The sequence below is a fragment of the Sinocyclocheilus anshuiensis genome, unplaced genomic scaffold, assembly GCF_001515605.1.
Source record: "Sinocyclocheilus anshuiensis isolate Anshui unplaced genomic scaffold, SAMN03320099.WGS_v1.1 scaffold270, whole genome shotgun sequence".
NCBI classification, from domain to species: domain Eukaryota; kingdom Metazoa; phylum Chordata; class Actinopteri; order Cypriniformes; family Cyprinidae; genus Sinocyclocheilus; species Sinocyclocheilus anshuiensis.
In genome coordinates, this window is record NW_015546041.1 from 534,043 (window position 1) to 554,308 (window position 20,266).

Here is a 20,266-nt window from a genome sequence, read left to right on the forward strand (position 1 = left end):
AGCACACACACACATTATGTACACAAGCGTTTATTTTGGATGTGATTAATCTGAATCTACTAGAGCTGAGAACAAACTTTGCTCCGTCTCGACTGTAAACAATGCTTCCGTCTCTGAACTGAAGAACTGATTATGTGCTGATTTCCCACACACACACTCGTTCAGAAAGTATATACTGGTTTCTGAGCTCTAATGCGAGTGCCACTTCTGGTGTCTCTTCAGGTGCGAGGACAGAATGAATCTCTGGCCGCACGGCTCACATCTGAAGGGCATGTCTCCGGCGTGATACAGCACTGGCTTTTTGTAGTTGCACACCTGCGCGAGTTTCTTGTCGCTGTAATTGCGCTGCGATCTCTCTCCGGTGTGAATCTTCATGTGACTGGTGAGGTTCCCCTGGTGCCTGAAGTTGTTCCCGCACTGCTGGCAGGTGAAGGGCCGCTCTCCGAAGTGAACGCTGATGTGCTTCTTCAGGTCTCCCTTGCGCGTGAAGCTCCGGTCGCACTGCGAGCAGGTGAAGGGCTTCTCTCCGTTGTGAATCAGCAGGTGATTCTGGAGGTTGATCTTCTGCGTGTAGCTCTTGCCGCACTGCAGACACGAGTACGGCCGCTCGCTGTGAATCCCCATGTGATCCTTCAGGTCTGCTTTACGCTTGTAGCTCTCTCTGCAGTGCGGGCAGGAGAAGGACTTCTTGGCTCCTGTCGTTTGTGTCGAATCCTCCGTTTGTGACATTTCTCCGGCTGTGAAACTGTGAGGATCCTCCTCCTCCTCATCATTCGGATCTTGACTTTCCTCTTCTATCAAGTCTAGAATGAACACGTGTAAAAATCAACTGAGGAGCAGGAAGGGTTAAAGAAGATGCACTAGCAGTCAAAGAGTTGAACAGGAAGATTTTTAATGTTTTTAAAGAAGGCTCTTCTGCTCACCAAGCCTGCATTTATTCGATCCAGCTGCTCAACAAACATTTCTGATTATTATTATTTTCATCAATATTTAAAACAGTTGAGTACCTTTTTCAGGATTCTTTGATGAATAGAAAGATCCAAAGATCAACATTTATCTGAAATAAAAAGCTTTTGTAACATTATACACTCTACCATTCAAAACCTTGGAGTCTGTATATATATATATATATATATTTTTTTTTAGAGAGAAATTATAGAAATTAATACTTTTATTTAGCAAGGATGCTTTAAATTTATTGAACGCGATGATGAAGACATTTATAATGTTACAAAAGATTATATTTCATATAAATGCTGTTCTTCTGAACTTTCTATTCATCAAAGAAACCTGAAAAAATTCTACTCAACTGTGTTCACAGTTTAACAGAGATTCACAGAGAGAGCAGTTATTTTAAATAATAAAAAATATTTCAGATTTTTTAATGTTTTTGCTGTACTTTGGATCGAATAAATGCAGGCTTGGTGAGCAGAAGAGCCTTCTTTAAAAACATTAAAAATCTTCCTGTTCAACAACTCTTGACTGCTAGTGTGCATAAATGGACAGTAGAAATAAAGATGAATTATATAATGTTTTTTCTTCATGACCGCACACACTGCTAAAGATGCATCATCATCATCCTCATCCTCATCCTCATCCTCATCGTGACTGATATTTAAAGCAGAACTGATGGAAACCTGCCTGTTTGCGGCTCGGCTTCTTCTTTGACTCTGAGCGGCTCCACATCCACCAGCTCCACTTTCACAAACTCCATCTTCGACAAACCTCGGGCTTCTCCTGTTCGTTTGGAAACGTGTCATCGATTAAGATCGAGAAGAAGAGGATTTAATCGCTCTGAGATCAAATCAATGATCGCGTCCTTTACCTCAGAACTATGCACTGCAATTATAGTCAGTAACAGACAACATTCGTTTCACATTACTAACGGAAAACGCTTTCAGTTGTGTTATGTTTTTGGAGTAAAAAGCGTAGAGAAAACTCAACGTTTAGTGTCGGTTTACACATAAAATGCTGAAAAACACAGACCTTTATCCAGCTGACACCGGAGAAGGCGGACGCAGTGCTGATGACGTCACGCGGAATCAGACAACCAGAATAAAAGTCCCCAAATATTAAAATACAAAATTAAAGTATTTTCTTCTTCTTCTTCTTCTTCTTCTTCTAGGCGTGTTACAGACGTTTACACTTTATACTGAATTGTGTAAAGTCATGGCTTCATTCATCTCTTCTTAAATTCTCCTAATAAGGCTAGTTTTGTACAAAAATTATGTATCTTTATGTTGATCTTCAGACTTTATAAAAAACTATCGACCAGTGCTTATTTAAATGATTTGTTGTGGAAAATAACATTAAATGTTGAAAATCTAAATTTTCTAGTGGATATGTGCTGCAAATGTGTTGACTATGTGAACCTGAGTGAAAAATAAAGAACACATTTTTGTTTCCCAGCTCCTGAGTCTTTTATTGTTGAGATAAAATATTAGTTTGTTGAAACGTAAATGTCGCCCACATTTTAAATCCTTCTAAATATTGTGGGTAGTCGCATCTTTTTTATTTTAGTATCAACCTGAAACTGAATTCACCAGTACATTTGACATCACTAGTTTTTTAAATTATGATTCTGATTTTGAAAAAAAAAAACAAAAACATCTGGAAAAATATCTCTTTTCTAAAATCTAAGATTAAAAAAAAAAAACATTCTGTTTGTAGGGCAAGATTTGATGTGACTTCTGCACTGACCATCCGACACACGATTCCAAGTAATCCAGGAACCAAACATTAGATTAGCTCAAAATAAAATAAAATGACACAAATGTGTGCATTTGCTGAGAAACAAGTCATTTGTCTCATGCTTTGTTTTTGATAGAATGAATAAAACAAGCAGCCTTATTTGGTAAGTGTCACTGTTGATAAGGGTCACTTATGGAGCGAATTTCGTGCCAATATTCATCAAACAAATCCAGCGTTTTGCAAATAAACACAATCTGCTTTGCAAAGAAAAACTCGACTTTCAAAAAAACGCAAAGTGATTTGAAAAAAACAAAACTCTATTTGAGAGAAAATGCAGAGGTATGGACAAATATATGTATTGTGTGTTACAACTGTTAGACTCATTTTGGCTTTTTATGAGGAAACTTGGCTTGATTTTCTCACAAATGCGTGCAGGCAGATTTTGTCACAAATGCAACGGAGCAACTTCCTTTTCCAAAAACAGCAGATGGCACTGTCAGTCAATTTACACTAGTCTCCCGAGACCCGAAACACCTCTTTACCTTTTCAGGGAATACAGCAGACCAACATGAGTGGGGAACAGGTCTTACTATATCTATAATTAAACATTTAGATGTTTTCACAAAGCGACCCTACTACAGCATCAGTGAAATTCACAATAAGTGCTGTAAAGTTGTTAACATGATTGATTAGTTCAAAAATCAGTAGTGGCTAAACATTTAACTAGGCAGTCTTTCCCTACAAAAAACTGATCCATTCTCTGTACCTCTTATCCTCTGTTGGATCGCGGGATATAGAATATATAGGCTATATAGGTTGATACAATTGTTCAACATTCAAAACAATGCAGGGGTATGACAATATATCGTGTCACAATATATTGTAATACTCAAATAGAGTTTTGTATTTGCAAATCACTTTGCGTTTGTTTGAAAGTCAAGTTTTTCTTTGCAAAGCAGATTGTGTTTATTTGCAAAACACTGGATTTGTTTGATGAATATTGGCACAAAATTCGCTCCATAGTCACTCCCCTAAATGACTATGGTGTTGTATAGCAGTTGTTTACTAATGTTTGATGGCATTCACATGAAAATGAGATCACATAAAAATCAAATAAAACATAAAAATTGTTTTTTTTTGTTTTTTTTTACTTTTGTGACTTAATCTTTTCAATATTGATTTCAGACCTGCTGGAAGTGAAAGAGGAAGGTGAAGAACTGAATGACATGCAAGAGAAACATCAGTATCTCAAAAGAATCTTTAATTGGCTCAGAAACTGGAAATCACCGCTCACGTGAAAGGACAGAAGCCGAAGATTTGTTATCTTGCCCTCAGTGTGGAAAGAGCTTCACAGGCAAAAAGACTCTTAAGAATCACATGAGGATTCACTCCGGCGAGAGATCGTTCACCTGCCCTCAGTGTGGAAACCGCTTCATGCGTCAGCAAGAGCTGAAGAGACACATGAACTCACACTGGTGAGAAGCCCTACGCCTGCCGTCAATGCAGAAAGAGCTTCACACACAAAGAAAACCTTAAGAGGCACATATGAACTCACACCGGAGAGAAGCCTTACTTGTGCCGTCAGTGCGGAAAGAGTTACACACACAGCAGTATCCTTAAGGCTTGGCTATTTTAAAGCGCACCAGAAAATTCATAGCGGTGTGAAAAATCATGTGTGCTCCGAATGTGGGAAAGCATTTAGTAGAGCAAGTCATTTGAAACAGCACCGAATCATCCATACTGGACTATCACCACACGAGTGCTCGCACTGCGGAAAGAGTGTTGGGGAAACTTCTCTTTACTCTGAATGCTGAAGCCTGATTTGTTAATATTCATGTAGCTGCATGAACAAATGGCATTTCAGCCTGGCATAACTGGTGGAGCCGACTGCCTATATAAGTTGGCGCCGGATGCCATTTCATCAGAATTTCTTCCTTCAGCACGACGATCATCTCCCCGCTGGGAAAAGATATTTGTTTTAAATGTCAAGCCATGAGTGTGGCTCGTGCAGAGCACCCCTGCACACTTCAGATGGGCACAGTGAGTGCGTCACTTGCCTGCCCACAACAAAGCTGCACTCACTGAGACAGACTGCTCTCACTGCAAGAGCATGAGCCTCAACCTGCTTTGCTTTTGGATCGCCTTCTTCTACAAAGGCAGCCCTGTCCCTCCCACTCTCCCATTTCTTATCTCCCAGGTTCCTTGGAGGAAGAAACAGCGGAGTCATGGGTCTTAACAGTTAAGCTTGAGGGATCTCATGTCGACACAAGGTCCTGAATGTGTTTCTTATTTGGCAACCCTGAGACGTCACAACAATAATGTGCCAAAAAAACCATATCTGTTTATGTGACGAGAGTCCCATCAGTTGACAACACTGACACGTGCAGAATTAGTATTTCAATACAGTTGTCAACTTATTCAAACACTATTTTAACAATGGAGGCTATGTGTTCCGCTTGAAATACTTTAAAATACAATAACTTTAATAGAATTATTTCAAATGCAGCAGGTTTACTGTCTGCTATGATACACTACAGTCACCCGTAAATAACTGTAAATGTAGGCATAAATGTGCCTCTAAGTCTTTGTTCACGTCACCAAATGTGCAACACTCTTCTTTGTTATATTTTGTTGTGTGTAGACTGCAGTTGTTTTGAGTATATGGGGTATATGTTGAATGCCACCACATCGGAAAACTGGTCTCATCGCATCCGCTGGTCAGAGAAAGTGTTAACAGCAGTAAACTGATGCCAATATTTATGGACTTTTAAGGCAATCAGCTAACCTACTGTAGTTCTATTTTTTGATCATATTAATAAATGAACACAACACTCATCCCAAAGCGATAAATGTTTTTAATGTAATGTATCATGAGTGTAGCAACAGAGATTATGATGCTGCATTTTTTTCTCCAAGGGGAAAGTACATTTCAGTTAAAGAAATAAACAAAAGAACCAAGTAAAAAGAAATGAAAGATCACATTTAGTGAACTAACAGAAATTTGCTATAAGTTTGAATCAAAGCAGCTGCTACTGTAATTTCTATGTCACATTCTGTGTTTACACTTCAGTCTGCACTGAAGCCATTAGCACGTTTCTGGCATCTTCTGCTATGTCGTTCAGAGCTCTCTTCAGCATTGTTGAGACTGTCATATAGGACATTCCTCCTGCCACCAGACTGCCAAGAAGGGGTACGAGACTCACAACATACTCAACTGTATTTTCAGCCACAACCAGAGATGCAGCACCCGCTAAGGATAATATTGAAGCTGGGTTTATCCCACCACTCAGTGGCGACTTCATAAGACTTTTGAATTCCTCAATGGTCTTCCCAGATCTTTCACAGAGCTTCTGCAGGGAGGGATCATCTAGACCAAAGGTACTGTAGTACGTTTCTATCTCCTTTGTAACAATGGCTATATCCACAGCAACTGAAAGACCAGGAATAGGAACTGTAGCCACCAAAGCAGACAGTAAGGCAATTTTTCCAATGTTTTCCTCTAGAGCTTTCTTCTTTTTCTCATTGATCTCAAGTGTGATATTCGGCAAAGCCAACATCAGCACACGTCTCTTATGCTGTGGAAGCTCTTGCTCCATTCTCTCCTGCAGCAAGTTTAAATCATACTTGCCGAGCTCAAAGCTAGAGATCAAAAACACAACAGGATCCTCTATACCGATCTTTCTCAGACCTAGAAAGAAACAGGAAAGGGCAACATAAAATAAGTCATTAAATATTTTATAATAATTACTGTATCTAATAAAAAATTGTCGTGTGAACTGAATAACCAACCATTTTCACAATCCTCTCGGATGGTATCCAGTGTCCTTTTCTGGTCAAAGCTCTTCTTCCTCTTCTTCCTTCTTCCTCCAAGTCAATCTTGGAACGAACAAAATAAAACGTTTTCCCCATTCTCATGATCTCTTCGGCCAGCTGAGTGTGGCATTCTCTGAACCGATCTGAAGCGATGATGATGAAAAAATCATAGCGTTCAAACTCAACCAGTTTAAGGTACTCATCGGCTTTGAAGTTTGGTGTTCCAATGCCAGGAAGATCCCACACTTTCACATTTTTGTATTTTGGGTGAAGGTAAGCTTCAGGCTCCATAGTGGTTTCTACAGGGCCAGTTTGAGCAGAGCCCTCTTCTTCATCCCCTAAACCCCTGAATGCATTGACAAACGTGGATTTTCCAGAACCGGACTCCCCCGTCACACCAACGTTAAGTTCTACATGATCCTGTTTTTCAAGGAATCCTTTGATCGTGTTTACTGCTGTTGGGAGATTCTGAGTAGATATGGATTCTTTAATATCTTCCAGGTCCTCCTGAGTTATCATATAGAAATCATCCATCATAGCTATCTTAGAAAAATAAATAAATACAAAATCATGTCAAGTTCAACAGTGTTATAAAGATAAACTCTTGAAAATATGTAGAAAAAAAAAAACCAATAGGTTAAGCCTACACTAAATGTCAGAAGTCCCTTTCTCTGGCCAATTTCAGCTGAGACTTAATTTCCTGGGCTGCGTTTCCCAAAAGCATCATAAGCCTAAGTTGATCGTAGCTCCATTGGTTTCAATGGGTCTACGATGTACTTAAGCTTACGATGCTTTTGGGAAACGCAGCCCAGTTCCTTTTCAAAACATTCACACATAACTACGCTATGGGGAAACTTCTCTTTACTCTGAATGCTGAAGCCTGATTTGTTAATATTCATGTAGCTGCATGAACAAATGGCATTTCAGCCTGGCATAACTGGTGGAGCCGACTGCCTATATAAGTTGGCGCCGGATGCCATTTCATCAGAATTTCTTCCTTCAGCACGACGATCATCTCCCCGCTGGGAAAAGATATTTGTTTTAAATGTCAAGCCATGAGTGTGGCTCGTGCAGAGCACCCCTGCACACTTCAGATGGGCACAGTGAGTGCGTCACTTGCCTGCCCACAACAAAGCTGCACTCACTGAGACAGACTGCTCTCACTGCAAGAGCATGAGCCTCAACCTGCTTTGCTTTTGGATCGCCTTCTTCTACAAAGGCAGCCCTGTCCCTCCCACTCTCCCATTTCTTATCTCCCAGGTTCCTTGGAGGAAGAAACAGCGGAGTCATGGGTCTTAACAGTTAAGCTTGAGGGATCTCATGTCGACACAAGGTCCTGAATGCTTCACTCTACCTGCAGAATTATGATTCGCTGGTGCACTTCTCACATTAAGATCAGCACCCCTCGTCTGCAGCATTTGGTCTCCTTCAGTGGATCTGAGGAGGATGTCACTGACAGTTTTAGATGCAGAGGAATGGGCATGCTCCGGAGAGGATTCTGACATCTTTCCCCCAAAAGAGTCAACACAGGCCAGCGTGGACAGCGAACTGATTCGCATTCTCACTAAGGCTGTGGAGGAACTCGGCTTAATATGGTCGGCTCTGGAAGAGCCTGCCCACAGCCACCTAGATGAATAGTTCCTGTCAGGATATCGCCAGTGAACCTCCCAACAAGGACTGGCACCGTTCTTATCGGAAGTTCACAATGAACTCACCAAGTCGTGGCTCTTCTGCCTCTGCCACCCTCATCTCCATTGATGGCGTTGAAGAAAAGGAATATGACAAGCTCCTTGCACCTGCTCAAGCCCTGCAGGATGCCCTCAGCCATAGCAGGCAGAGCTTAATCAGAGGCTGGCCAGGCTGGCTCAGAGCTTCACACAATGGCGGTGCTTCAAGTATTTCAAGCCAAACTCCTCCGCACCATGGACGAGTCCCGATTCTTTATGGAGCTGCGCACAGCAACTGACCTGGTTCTACATGCTACAAAGGCAACTTCACGGGCGATCGACAAGGCCATGCCCAACTTGGTGATGCTTGAGCACCACCTTTGGCTGAATCTTAAGGAGATCAAGGACGTGGTCACCTTTCTTGACTTCCCAGTCTACCCCAAGGGGTCATTCAGCCCTGCCGTAGACGGGTTCACAGAGCACGTCACTGCAGCACAGAAGTCATGGCAGCCCATGCGCCACTTCCTGCCCAAGCATTCCAGTTCAGCAGCTGGTTCATGTTGCCAGAGTGCTCCATCTTCCCAGCAAGGCTGAGGCCGGACCGCCCCGAAATTAGTCTCACATTTGCACAGTCCCCTGTTTAGTTCCAGGCGATGGAAGCATTGTTCATGCTTGGCCTGTCCTTCCCACTTAGCACGTGCATGAGTAAATTGCTGCTGTTATAGTGGATCCACCTACTCAAAAGAGCACTTCTCCTCTTCATTACAGCATGAATGTCAGTTCCCTGCCTCTGCACAGCGACCTGCCACAGCGACCTGCCACCCGGCTCCAGGCTTGGGCGAGCCATCCCGGGCGTGTCAAGTTGCGTTCTGCTGACTATAGAATGAGGCTACTCGCTCCATTTCAGTTGCAGACCCCCTCGTTTCAGAGGTGTTACTTAAACTTCAGTACAGGACAATGTTACACATGTTCTCCGATCTGAAGTGCAAAGTCTGCTAGCAAAAGGCTCTATGGAGATGGTTCCTCCAGTGATCAGCAAGTCAGGCTTTTACAGTAGCTACTTCCTTGTTTCCAAGAAATATAGTGGGCTCAGGCCCATCCTCGATCTCAGACACCTGAACCATGCCCTAATGAGACACCCATTCAGGGTGTTGACTTTGAAGCAGATCTTTGTGCAAATATGCCCAGGGGGTTTGTTTTTATCACTGGATCTGAAAGATGCATACTTTCACATCCAGACAGCATCTCATCCCATACCATTCTTGAGATTCCCGTTCAAGGGGGTGGCTTATCAATATACAGTCCTGTCTTTTGGACTGTCTCTGGCCCTGCACACTCAATGATTCCACTGGGCCTGCTTCACATCCGGCCCCGTTATTTTTGGCTCAAAGCCCGTGTACCGTCCCATGCTTGGCACCTGGGATGCCATCACCTCAAATTGACCCATTCAAGGTGACTTACCTCATCTGTATCAGACAAGCGTTCAATTGGGATTGTCCTCCAGAAGGAAGGTGGTCATGACAGATGCCTCCAACTCGGGTTGGGGGGCACTGTGCGAGGGCAGACTGGCATTCAGCTCCTGGTCCAGCCTGGAGCAATGCCTACACATCAACTGTCTCGAAATGATGGCAGTTTTTCTCAACCTAAAAACCTTTCTGCCAGCCTTAAGGGGGCACCACATCCTCGTCCGTTCAGACAACAGGATGGTGGTAGCCTTTATAAATCACCAAGGCGGTCTCAGGTCATGGTCCCTCTACAGGATGGCAAGATGCCTTCTTTTATGGGCACAGTACAACCTGCGCTCACTGAGGGCAGTTCACAGGCTGAACCAAGGAGTGGAAATGTTAGGTGAGTACACCCCCAGGCGGCTCAGATGATATGGAATGTCTTTGGGAGGCCAGAGGTGGACCTCTTCGCCTCAGAAGACAACTCTCACTGCCCAATATATTTCTTGAGAGGAAGGAGATGCTCTGTCCCATGAGTGGCCCAGCACTTGCCTGTGTGCATTCCCTACGATTGCCCTGCTTCCTCAGGTCATCAGATGAGTCAGCGAAGTTGAATGCTTTGTCTTCCTGGTGGCCTCACTCTGGAGGAACCAGACGTGGTTCCCAGAGTTAATTCAGCTGCTGTTGGCAGCCCCCTGGCCAATTCAGTCGAAGAAGGCCCTAACTCAGAGGATGAGCAGGGTCCTAATCTACTCTACCTGGTCCGGGCTCTTAAAGTTTATGTAGAGCGCTCTAGCCACTTTTGCCAATCTGAGCAGCTCTTTGTATGCTTGGAGGCTGCTCTAAAGGGGTTCCAGTTATGAAGAAGAGACTATCCTGTTGGATAGTTGATGCCATAGCCCTGGCTTACACCTCGGTGGACATACAGTGGACATACAGACATACACGGCCCACTCCACCAAAGGAAAGGCCTCCTCCTGGGCTTGTCCCAGTGGAGTCTCAATCGAAGATATCTGTGCAGCAGCCAGCAAGTCTTTACCATCTACCTTCACTAGGTTTTATAACCTTATCTTATAACCTTGTCTGCCTAATTGCCCTAATCCCTTTGTGAGTGGAAAGGTTTTTCTTGATGTAGACCCTGGCCTTGTGACCTGGGTCTCGTTTTCGAGGCCTATTGTGCCCTTATGAGCTCATGCTTCTTAGGGGCTCTCACTATGGGTGCCCCAGGGCTGGGGCCTCGTTTATAAAATGTTGCACAGAAAAATATGTATATGTGTGATTCATAGAATGAACTTACGCACAGAAAACGCACATACGCGTCTCTTTCAGATGTGAAATCTATGAATCGCAAATTATCTTGAACTTGCGCGCAACTGAATGGTTTCAGCTCTCTGCCTTGTTAACGACCCTTAAGTAATTCCATTAGCATATAAAAGATCACCAGTCATCGTCCAAATCCTTTAATTTAAAACAGTGAGCTGCAAGAACAGCTTACATTTCCAAAACGAACAAATCAAGCTTCAGTATTCTGAGTAAACAGAAGTTTCTCCACAACAACAACGAGCGTTCACATTATCTCAGGGAACTGAGGCTACTTTAGAAACTGTTTTCTGTGTTGGGATGTCAAATGGACCAACAACTAAACAGTCTTTTATAATGAAGGTTATTTTGCAGATCTCAGCATTTTCCCTTATAGAGCCTATCAAGACATGATTCTTTCATACTGTATTTTCAATACTTTAATATGAAAATATAAATCATACAATCATTTCACTAATTTTTAAAGTTTCGTAAAATTATTTGTCCTGGAAACATCAGGGGGTTTTGTGCTTCTACAAAGCAGACATGTAGACATTAATCTGAAATGTACGTCTTAAATGCAAATGCAAAAATAAAGCAATGAATTGGTATGATCTGAAAACTGACTCTTACATGTTTTCAATCTCACCTTTATGTTTCAGAGCACGAGATGCAGGAAGAATTATTAGACAGAGAAGACAAGTGCTGTTGCTTCCTTCACGGATGTGAAATTCACTGCTGTTCAAAGAAAAGTTTGAAGTACATTCAATCAGTGCATTTTAATTCAATGCATTTTAATGTTAGAAAAAGCTTCTAAAAAGCATTTTACATTACAACATTGAAGAAGACTTTATATAAAGAAATTTACACTAAACGTGAGGTAGCAAAATACAAAAATGAGGATATCCCAGATAAACCTCATTTTACAAGATATTCCTGTCAAGAGTTTTTTTTTTTAAGTTCTTTAAACATTTAGAAGATCAGTGAAACAGTAAAAATACATTGCAAAGGAGCCGATTAGCTTGTATATTTCTTACCAAATTCTTCTGAGCAGCAGAAGACCCTGACAGCATATGATCTGAAGTGAAGCCTGAAGCCCGGAACTAAACTTTTCTACTTTATGCAAAACAATAGCATCGAGATCCACCCAAGAAATACTTTCACTTTCACTGCTATTAATGCACAGATATGAACAAAATCTCTCACTATGGTGATTAATAGCAGTGAAAGTGAAAGTATTTCTTGGGTGGATCTCGATGCTATTGTTTTGCATAAAGTAGAAAAGTTTAGTTCCGGGCTTCAGGCTTCACTTCAGATCATATGCTGTCAGGGTCTTCTGCTGCTCAGAAGAATTTGGTAAGAAATATACAAGCTAATCGGCTCCTTTGCAATGTATGTTTACTGTTTCACTGATCTTCTAAATGTTTAAAGAACTTAAAAAAAAAAACTCTTGACAGGAATATCTTGTAAAATGAGGTTTATCTGGGATATCCTCATTTTTGTATTTTGCTACCTCACGTTTAGTGTAAATTTCTTTATATAAAGTCTTCTTCAATGTTGTAATGTAAAATGCTTTTTAGAAGCTTTTTCTAACATTAAAATGCATTGAATTAAAATGCACTGATTGAATGTACTTCAAACTTTTCTTTGAACAGCAGTGAATTTCACATCCGTGAAGGAAGCAACAGCACTTGTCTTCTCTGTCTAATAATTCTTCCTGCATCTCGTGCTCTGAAACATAAAGGTGAGATTGAAAACATGTAAGAGTCAGTTTTCAGATCATACCAATTCATTGCTTTATTTTTGCATTTGCATTTAAGACGTACATTTCGGATTGATGTCTACATGTCTGCTTTATAGAAGCACAATACCCCTTGATGTTTCCAGGACAAATCATTTTACGAAACTTGAAAAATTGTATGATTTACATTTTCATATTAAAGTATTGAAAATACAGTATGAAAGAATCATGTCTTGATAGGCTCTATAAGGGAAAATGCTGAGATCTGCAAAATAACCTTCATTATAAAAGACTGTTTAGTTGTTGGTCCATTTGACATACCAACACAGAAAACAGTTTCTAAAGTAGCCTCAGTTCCCTGAGATAATGTGAACGAGCGTTGTGGAGAAACTTCTGTTTACTCAGAATACTGAAGCTTGATTTGTTCTTTTTGTGAAGCTGCATGAACCAATGCCATTTCAGCCTGCCAAATCGTGTGGAGCCAGCTGCCTATATAAGTTTGTGCCGAATGTCACTTCATCAGAATCTTTCGGCTAATAGCGACAGTCATCGACTCAGGTGCAGCTTTATAGCACAGCAGACTATGCTCATTCCTGTTATCTCAAAGAACCAAGGTTTTGTTAGTAACCAGAGCATTCCCTTTCGAGATGTTCACTCATTGCATAAACACTCTATGGGGAATGAGTCCAATAGCGCCTTGCTACAAATAAGTACAAAACGAAAGCCTCTCTGCGAGACCAGGGGCATCATTTATAAAATGTGCGTATGCACAGATTTGATCTTAGAGTGTGTGTGCGCTTAAATCCATGCCAACACCCATATTTGTAAAAAACTGTCTTTGACGTGGAAAAGTGCTTAAAAACAGAGCAGTACAATACAACAAAAGGAGATACAAAAAAAAAGGTCGTAACAAGGACATACATTTGCAAAAAATACTAACAATTTATAGTTGCATTTGTAAGCCCTATATATAGCTTTACAATTATTTTTTATAACATTTGACATTATTCTTTTTTTAGATGGCTACAGTTACATCTCAAGATAATTTGTTACCTCAGGAGGACCTGGAAGATCTCAAAGAATTAATATCTACTCAGAATCTCCCAACAGCAGTAAACACGATCAAAGGATTCCTTGAAAAACAGGATCATGTAGAACTTAACGTTGGTGTGACGGGGGAGTCCGGTTCTGGAAAATCCACGTTTGTCAATGCATTCAGGGGTTTAGGGGATGAAGAAGAGGGCTCTGCTCAAACTGGCCCTGTAGAAACCACTATGGAGCCTGAAGCTTACCTTCACCCAAAATACAAAAATGTGAAAGTGTGGGATCTTCCTGGCATTGGAACACCAAACTTCAAAGCCGATGAGTACCTTAAACTGGTTGAGTTTGAACGCTATGATTTTTTCATCATCATCGCTTCAGATCGGTTCAGAGAATGCCACACTCAGCTGGCCGAAGAGATCATGAGAATGGGGAAAACGTTTTATTTTGTTCGTTCCAAGATTGACTCAAGCATTGATGCTGAGAAGAGGAAGAAGAGCTTTGACCAGAAAAGGACACTGGATACCATCCGAGAGGATTGTGAAAATGGTTAGTTATTCAGTTCACATGACAATGTTTTTTTTATTTGTATCTTTTTTATTAGATACAATAATTAAAATAAAATATTTTGTAGTTTTTCTACTTATTTCATGATGTCCTTTCCTGTTTCTGTCTAGGTCTGAGAAAGATCGGTATAGAGGATCCTGTTGTGTTTTTGATCTCTAGCTTTGAGCTCGGCAAGTATGATTTAAACTTGCTGCAGGAGAGAATGGAGCAAGAGCTTCCACAGCATAAGAGACGTGTGCTGATGTTGGCTTTGCCGAATATCACACTCGAGATCAATGAGACAAAGAAGAAAGCTCTAGAGGAAAACATTGGAAAAGTTGCCTTACTGTCTGCTTTGGTGGCTACAGTTCCTATTCCTGGTCTTTCGGTCGCTGTAGATACAGCTCTCATAGCAAAAGAGCTGAGAAAGTACTACAGTGCATTTGGCCTGGATGATCCATCCCTTCAGAAGCTCTGTAGAACATCTGGGAGGACCATAGAGGAACTGAAGAGGCTGATGAAGTCTCCTTTTCATCAGGGGATAACTACAAGCTTAATATTAACCTTGCTGAGTGCTTCATCTCTTCTTGCATCAAAAGGTGGTGTTAAGATGTTGGTGAGCTTCATACCCATTATTGGCTCTCTGGTGGCAGGAGGAATGTCTTTTCTGGCCGTCTCAAGTATGCTAAAGAAAGCTCTGAATGGCATCGCTGATGATGCTAGGAATGTGCTGATGGCGTCACTGGAGACTGAAGCGTAAATGTAAGATTGACAAGAATATTCAACAGCATTTATAGTTAATTGCTTCTGGGATATTTATAGACAAAAGCATTTTTCACAATTATTACAAAATAAACGATGAGCCTTTATGATATTGATTTATATTCACATTTGCTTGTATTTAATTAGTTGCTAATTAGTAAATAATCTGAAGCAATTTACATTTGCAGAAAAATACAAATTAACTTAGGAAGATTTTATTGAAAGATAATAGTTTTGTTTGGATAATTAACTTGTATAATGTATATTTGCTCAAAATGTGTACTTTTTTTAATGTCTTTCTAACTTTATAGTGTGGTTTTGTCCCTCTCTTGTTGAATTACACTGAATCTTGATACATGATGCATTAAAACATTGATCACTTTGTGATGAGTGTTATATTTATGTCTAAATGTGCTGTATAGGGAAACATTTTTACGTTCATTTCAGTTTGATGCCATTTAAGGAAGTTGCGGTATGGAGCGATACACCTACTTGTGTTTCGATTTGAGTAAAATAAAGGTCAAAGCAGCATGTTGCATTTGCATGTTTGCATGTTGCACATAGTCCCCAACACTTTGAAACAATAGCATGTGGAAGGCTTACAACGCAAAGAAAACTCCTCTCCAAACTGCTGTTCTTCATCATTTAACACCATTTTTGATGGCAGTGTATACAGGTGCATCTCAATAAATTAGAATGTCGTGGAAAAGTTCGTTTATTTCAGTAATTCAACTCAAATTGTGAAACTCGTGTATTAAATAAATTCAATGCTATTTAATACACGAGTTTCACAATTTTAGTTGAATTACTGAAATAAAAGAACTTTTCCACGACATTCTAATTTATTGAGATGCACCTGTATGTACTGAGAAGATTCTGGTTCTGTCTGTGGCTGTGCATGTAGATTTTTGTCACAACAAATAAAAGACCAGCAACAGAAACTGAAGCCACAGAAACAAACAGGAAGGCTACTCTTACAATATTAGTTTCTAGATTTTTTCCCCACTAAGGTATGATATTCAGCAAAGCCAGCATATTTTAAATCATTGCCAAATCATGTAATCCCTTTAAAAGAGTTCAATATGGCACCAAAAGTCACAGATAACAGCAAGATTTGACCATTTTAAATTAAGTAAATGGTCTATAGAATGTGTTGTTGAGCCATACTTCATGCAATACACATGCAAATATTAATGAGCTCACATGACATCTATAACAAACAACAACAATCAGAAAAATGCCTTAGTCCTTGATAATTACAAATGAAAAAAAACATTTAGTTGAAAATGAAAGGTTTGATCTAATTGAGTCTAATTTAACCACATTTTTTAACTTTACAGTTTTGGACACTATTGGGTAGCCTATATCTGCATTCACAGACGTGTAAAATAGCATGGTATGTTTATTCAGTGCTGCAACGACGTTCTTTTTTGTTTCTTGTTAGGAAACACTGAAAGGACCTTTGAAGCCTCATTATTACGGTGACGTACGGTGACGCATTGATGCCACACACATATTTTTTTTTTCCACTCAGTTATGTCGTAATAACGACATGTTATGTCATTTTAACGGCACATTTACACGTGTTTGTCATGTGGATACAAACTTACTAGGAATATGCCTCTGAAAAAAAAAATACTGAATGGGAAAAATGTCTATTATTACGGTGACGCATTGCTGCCACACATATTATTTTTTCCACTCAATTATGTCGAAATAAGATGTTATGTCGTTATATCTTTTCTTGTTAAAACATCATCTTTTCTCGTAATAACGACATGTTTTCTCGTTAAAACGACATATTTTCTCGTGAAAACATCATCTTTTCTCGTGAAAATGACATCTTTTCTCGTAATAACCACGTTTTCTCGTTAAAACGACATCTTTTCTCGTGAAAACGACATTTTCTCGTTAAAATGACATTTTCTCGTGAAAATGACATCTTTTCTCGTAATAACGACATATTTTCTCGTTAAAACGACGTTTTCTCGTAATAACGACATGTTTTCTCGTTAAATCGACATATTTTCTCGTGAAAACGACATCTTTTCTCGTTAAAACGACATCTTTTCTCGTAATAACGACATTTTTTCTCGTTAAAACGACATATTTTCTCGTGAAAACATCATCTTTTCTCGTGAAAATGACATCTTTTCTCGTAATAACCACGTTTTCTCGTTAAAACGACATCTTTTCTCGTGAAAACGACATTTTCTCGTTAAAATGACATTTTCTCGTGAAAATGACATCTTTTCTCGTAATAACCACGTTTTCTCGTTAAAACGACATCTTTTCTCGTGAAAACGACATTTTCTCGTTAAAATGACATTTTCTCGTGAAAATGACATCTTTTCTCGTAATAACCACGTTTTCTCGTTAAAACGACATCTTTTCTCGTGAAAACGACATTTTCTCGTTAAAATGACATTTTCTCGTGAAAATGACATCTTTTCTCGTAATAACGACATGTTTTCTCGTTAAAACAACATCTTTTCTCGTAATAACGACATGTTTTCTCGTTAAAACGACATCTTTTCTCGTAATAACGACATGTTTTCTCGTTAAAACAACATCTTTTCTCGTAATAACGACATGTTTTCTCGTTAAAACGACATATTTTCTCGTGAAAACATCATCTTTTCTCGTGAAAATGACATCTTTTCTCGTAATAACCACGTTTTCTCGTTAAAACGACATCTTTTCTCGTGAAAACGACATCTTTTCTCGTTAAAATGACATATTTTCTCGTGAAAATGACATCTTTTCTCGTAATAACGACATATTTTCTCGTTAAAACGACATGTTTTCTCGTAATAACGACATGTTTTCTCGTTAAATCGACATGTTTTCTCGTGAAAACGACATCTTTTCTCGTTAAAACGACATCTTTTCTTGTTAAAACTACATCTTTTCTCGTCAAAACGACATCTTTTCTCGTTAAAACTACATCTTTTCTCGTAATAACGACATCTTTTCTCGTTAAAACTACATTTTCTCGTTAAAACTACATCTTTTCTCGTAATAACGACATGTTTTCTCATTAAAACTACGTTTTCTCGTTAAAACTACATCTTTTCTCGTAATAACGACATGTTTTCTCATTAAAACTACGTTTTCTCGTTAAAACTACATCTTTTCTCGTAATAACGACATGTTTTCTCATTAAAACTACGTTTTCTCGTTAAAACTACATCTTTTCTCGTAATTAATAATAATGATAACAACAACAATAATAATAATAGCCAAATAATATTAATAAGAATAAGAATAATAGCCTAATAATAATAATAATGATTATTATTATTATTTCGTTTTGTTTGAAAACGAGCAAACGAAAATGAAGCTAGATTTTTCGTAGGCCTATTTTTGTTCGTGGGTAAACAAATGAGCTTATGATTCAATATTTGTTTCATACTTTGATACTTTAGTCTGATTATATATTAATTATGTATTAGTGATTATATATTATTAAATGATATCTTTAGCTGAATCAAGCCGCGCATAGCACCGCGCATCGCGTTCTTCTTATGGCTAAAATTCCAGGCTTTGCTTTATACTGAAGGAATAGGCTGCGCTGCGCCTGGGTGTGAGCACAAAATACAGATGAGCTCAGACGGGAAAGACTGTACAGAACCTCTTGTTGGATTTAGGCTACACGAATTAAATAAACACAAATTTGTTTTCGATTGTTTTATTTAAGTAGACCTTTAGACATAACAAGATGCGCCAGAAAGCGCTCCCTGTTATTTTACAAAAGCAATTTGTAACGTTTTGTTGTTATTGTGGAAGTATAGAAAATAAAGCAGACATTTCTTTCCTCTGTTATCGTGTAGCCTAAGGGATCGCGCCGGCGCCGCCGAACCAAGAAGAGCAGTGTTGTGCTTCATATGAGATGTATATTTGCAAGAAATATAGCCTATACAACAGCCAGGGCTGCGTTTCTCGATAACGATTGATCTTAGAGCTTAAGAGCGTTTTCTACGAGTCATTTTACGATCGTTCGTTATTGTTTCAAGTGCGTTTCCCAAAAACGCACTTAACCCAGTCGCGTGTAGCCGTGCTTCAAGTGCTACACATCTTTTCTCGTAATAACGACATGTTTTCTCGTTAAAACGACATCTTTTCTCGTAATAACGACATGTTTTCTCGTTAAAACAACATCTTTTCTCGTAATAACGACATGTTTTCTCGTTAAAACGACATATTTTCTCGTGAAAACATCATCTTTTCTCGTGAAAATGACATCTTTTCTCGTAATAACCACGTTTTCTCGTTAAAACGACATCTTTTCTCGTGAAAACGACATTTTCTCGTTAAAATGACATTTTCTCGTGAAAATGACATCTTTTCTCGTAATAACCACGTTTTCTCGTTAAAACGACATCTTTTCTCGTGAAAACGACATTTTCTCGTTAAAATGACATTTTCTCGTGAAAATGACATCTTTTCTCGTAATAACGACATATTTTCTCGTTAAAACGACGTTTTCTCGTAATAACGACATGTTTTCTCGTTAAATCGACATATTTTCTCGTGAAAACGACATCTTTTCTCGTTAAAACGACATCTTTTCTTGTTAAAACTACATCTTTTCTCGTCAAAACGACATCTTTTCTCGTTAAAACTACATCTTTTCTCGTAATAACGACATCTTTTCTCGTGAAAATGACATCTTTTCTCGTAATAACGACATATTTTCTCGTTAAAACGACGTTTTCTCGTAATAACGACATGTTTTCTCGTTAAATCGACATATTTTCTCGTGAAAACGACATCTTTTCTCGTTAAATCGACATATTTTCTTGTTAAAACGACATATTTTCTTGTGAAAACGACATATTTTCTCTTTAAAACGACATCTTTTCTCGTTAAAACGACATCTTTTCTTGTTAAAATGACATCTTTTCTCGTTAAAATGACATTTTCTCGTTAAAATGACATCTTTTCTCGTGAAAACGACATCTTTTCTTGTTAAAACTACATCTTTTCTCGTCAAAACGACATCTTTTCTCGTTTAAACGACATCTTTTCTCGTTAAAAATCTTTTCTCATAAAAACGAGATGTCATGTTTTTAATATGACAATTATCTCGTTAAAATTATATATTTTCTCGTAATAACGAGATGTTTTTTTCGTAATAACATATTATGTAATAAAAAAAATATGTTTTCCCGTCATTATATATGGTACATAATGTGAGCGAGCTAAGCGACTGTCCGCGCTGCTGTCGCCACAGTCTGACATAAACAAGGATCTGCACA

At 39.2% G+C, this 20,266-nt stretch overlaps 2 protein-coding genes and 1 pseudogene across 4 annotated transcripts; 1 reads left to right on the forward strand and 2 right to left on the reverse strand.

Moving 5' to 3' along the window:
• Positions 1-2,046, reverse strand: LOC107698962 (gastrula zinc finger protein XlCGF49.1). Of its 3 annotated transcripts, none has more exons than XM_016500104.1 (3): positions 1,987-2,046; positions 1,642-1,737; positions 1-803 (listed from the first exon to the last, which is right to left on the reverse strand). In XM_016500104.1, the coding sequence occupies exons 2-3, from the start codon at positions 1,712-1,714 to the stop codon at positions 190-192; spliced, it is 687 nt and encodes a 228-aa protein (XP_016355590.1). In that variant the 5' UTR covers positions 1,715-1,737; positions 1,987-2,046; the 3' UTR covers positions 1-189. The 3 variants fall into 3 exon arrangements, with proteins under 3 accessions (XP_016355590.1, XP_016355592.1, XP_016355591.1); XM_016500106.1 differs by lacking the exon at positions 1,987-2,046 and adding an exon at positions 1,826-1,975; XM_016500105.1 differs by lacking the exon at positions 1,987-2,046 and having other exon boundaries at positions 1,642-1,819.
• A 3,646-nt stretch (positions 2,047-5,692) lies between these two features.
• On the reverse strand, positions 5,693-12,235 carry LOC107698951 (interferon-inducible GTPase 5-like; annotated as a pseudogene).
• Positions 12,236-13,675: 1,440 nt separating this feature from the next.
• Positions 13,676-15,076, forward strand: LOC107698939 (interferon-inducible GTPase 5-like). Its single transcript, XM_016500079.1, has 2 exons — positions 13,676-14,246; positions 14,375-15,076. The coding sequence occupies exons 1-2, from the start codon at positions 13,676-13,678 to the stop codon at positions 15,001-15,003; spliced, it is 1,200 nt and encodes a 399-aa protein (XP_016355565.1). The 3' UTR covers positions 15,004-15,076.
• The last annotated feature ends 5,190 nt before the right edge of the window (positions 15,077-20,266 follow it).

What these genes read in the sequence shown, in the direction of transcription:
- LOC107698939 (XM_016500079.1), top strand. Translation starts at nt 13,676, where the DNA reads ATGGCTACAGTTACATCTCAAGATAATTTGTTACCTCAGGAGGACCTG. An exon ending in CCGAGAGGATTGTGAAAATG is followed by an intron (nt 14,247 to 14,374) that starts GTTAGTTATTCA and finishes GTTTCTGTCTAG; the next exon opens with GTCTGAGAAAGATCGGTATA.
- LOC107698962 (XM_016500104.1), bottom strand. Translation starts at nt 1,714, where the DNA reads ATGGAGTTTGTGAAAGTGGAGCTGGTGGATGTGGAGCCGCTCAGAGTC. An exon ending in AGAAGCCGAGCCGCAAACAG is followed by an intron (nt 804 to 1,641) that starts GCAGGTTTCCAT and finishes TGTTCATTCTAG; the next exon opens with ACTTGATAGAAGAGGAAAGT.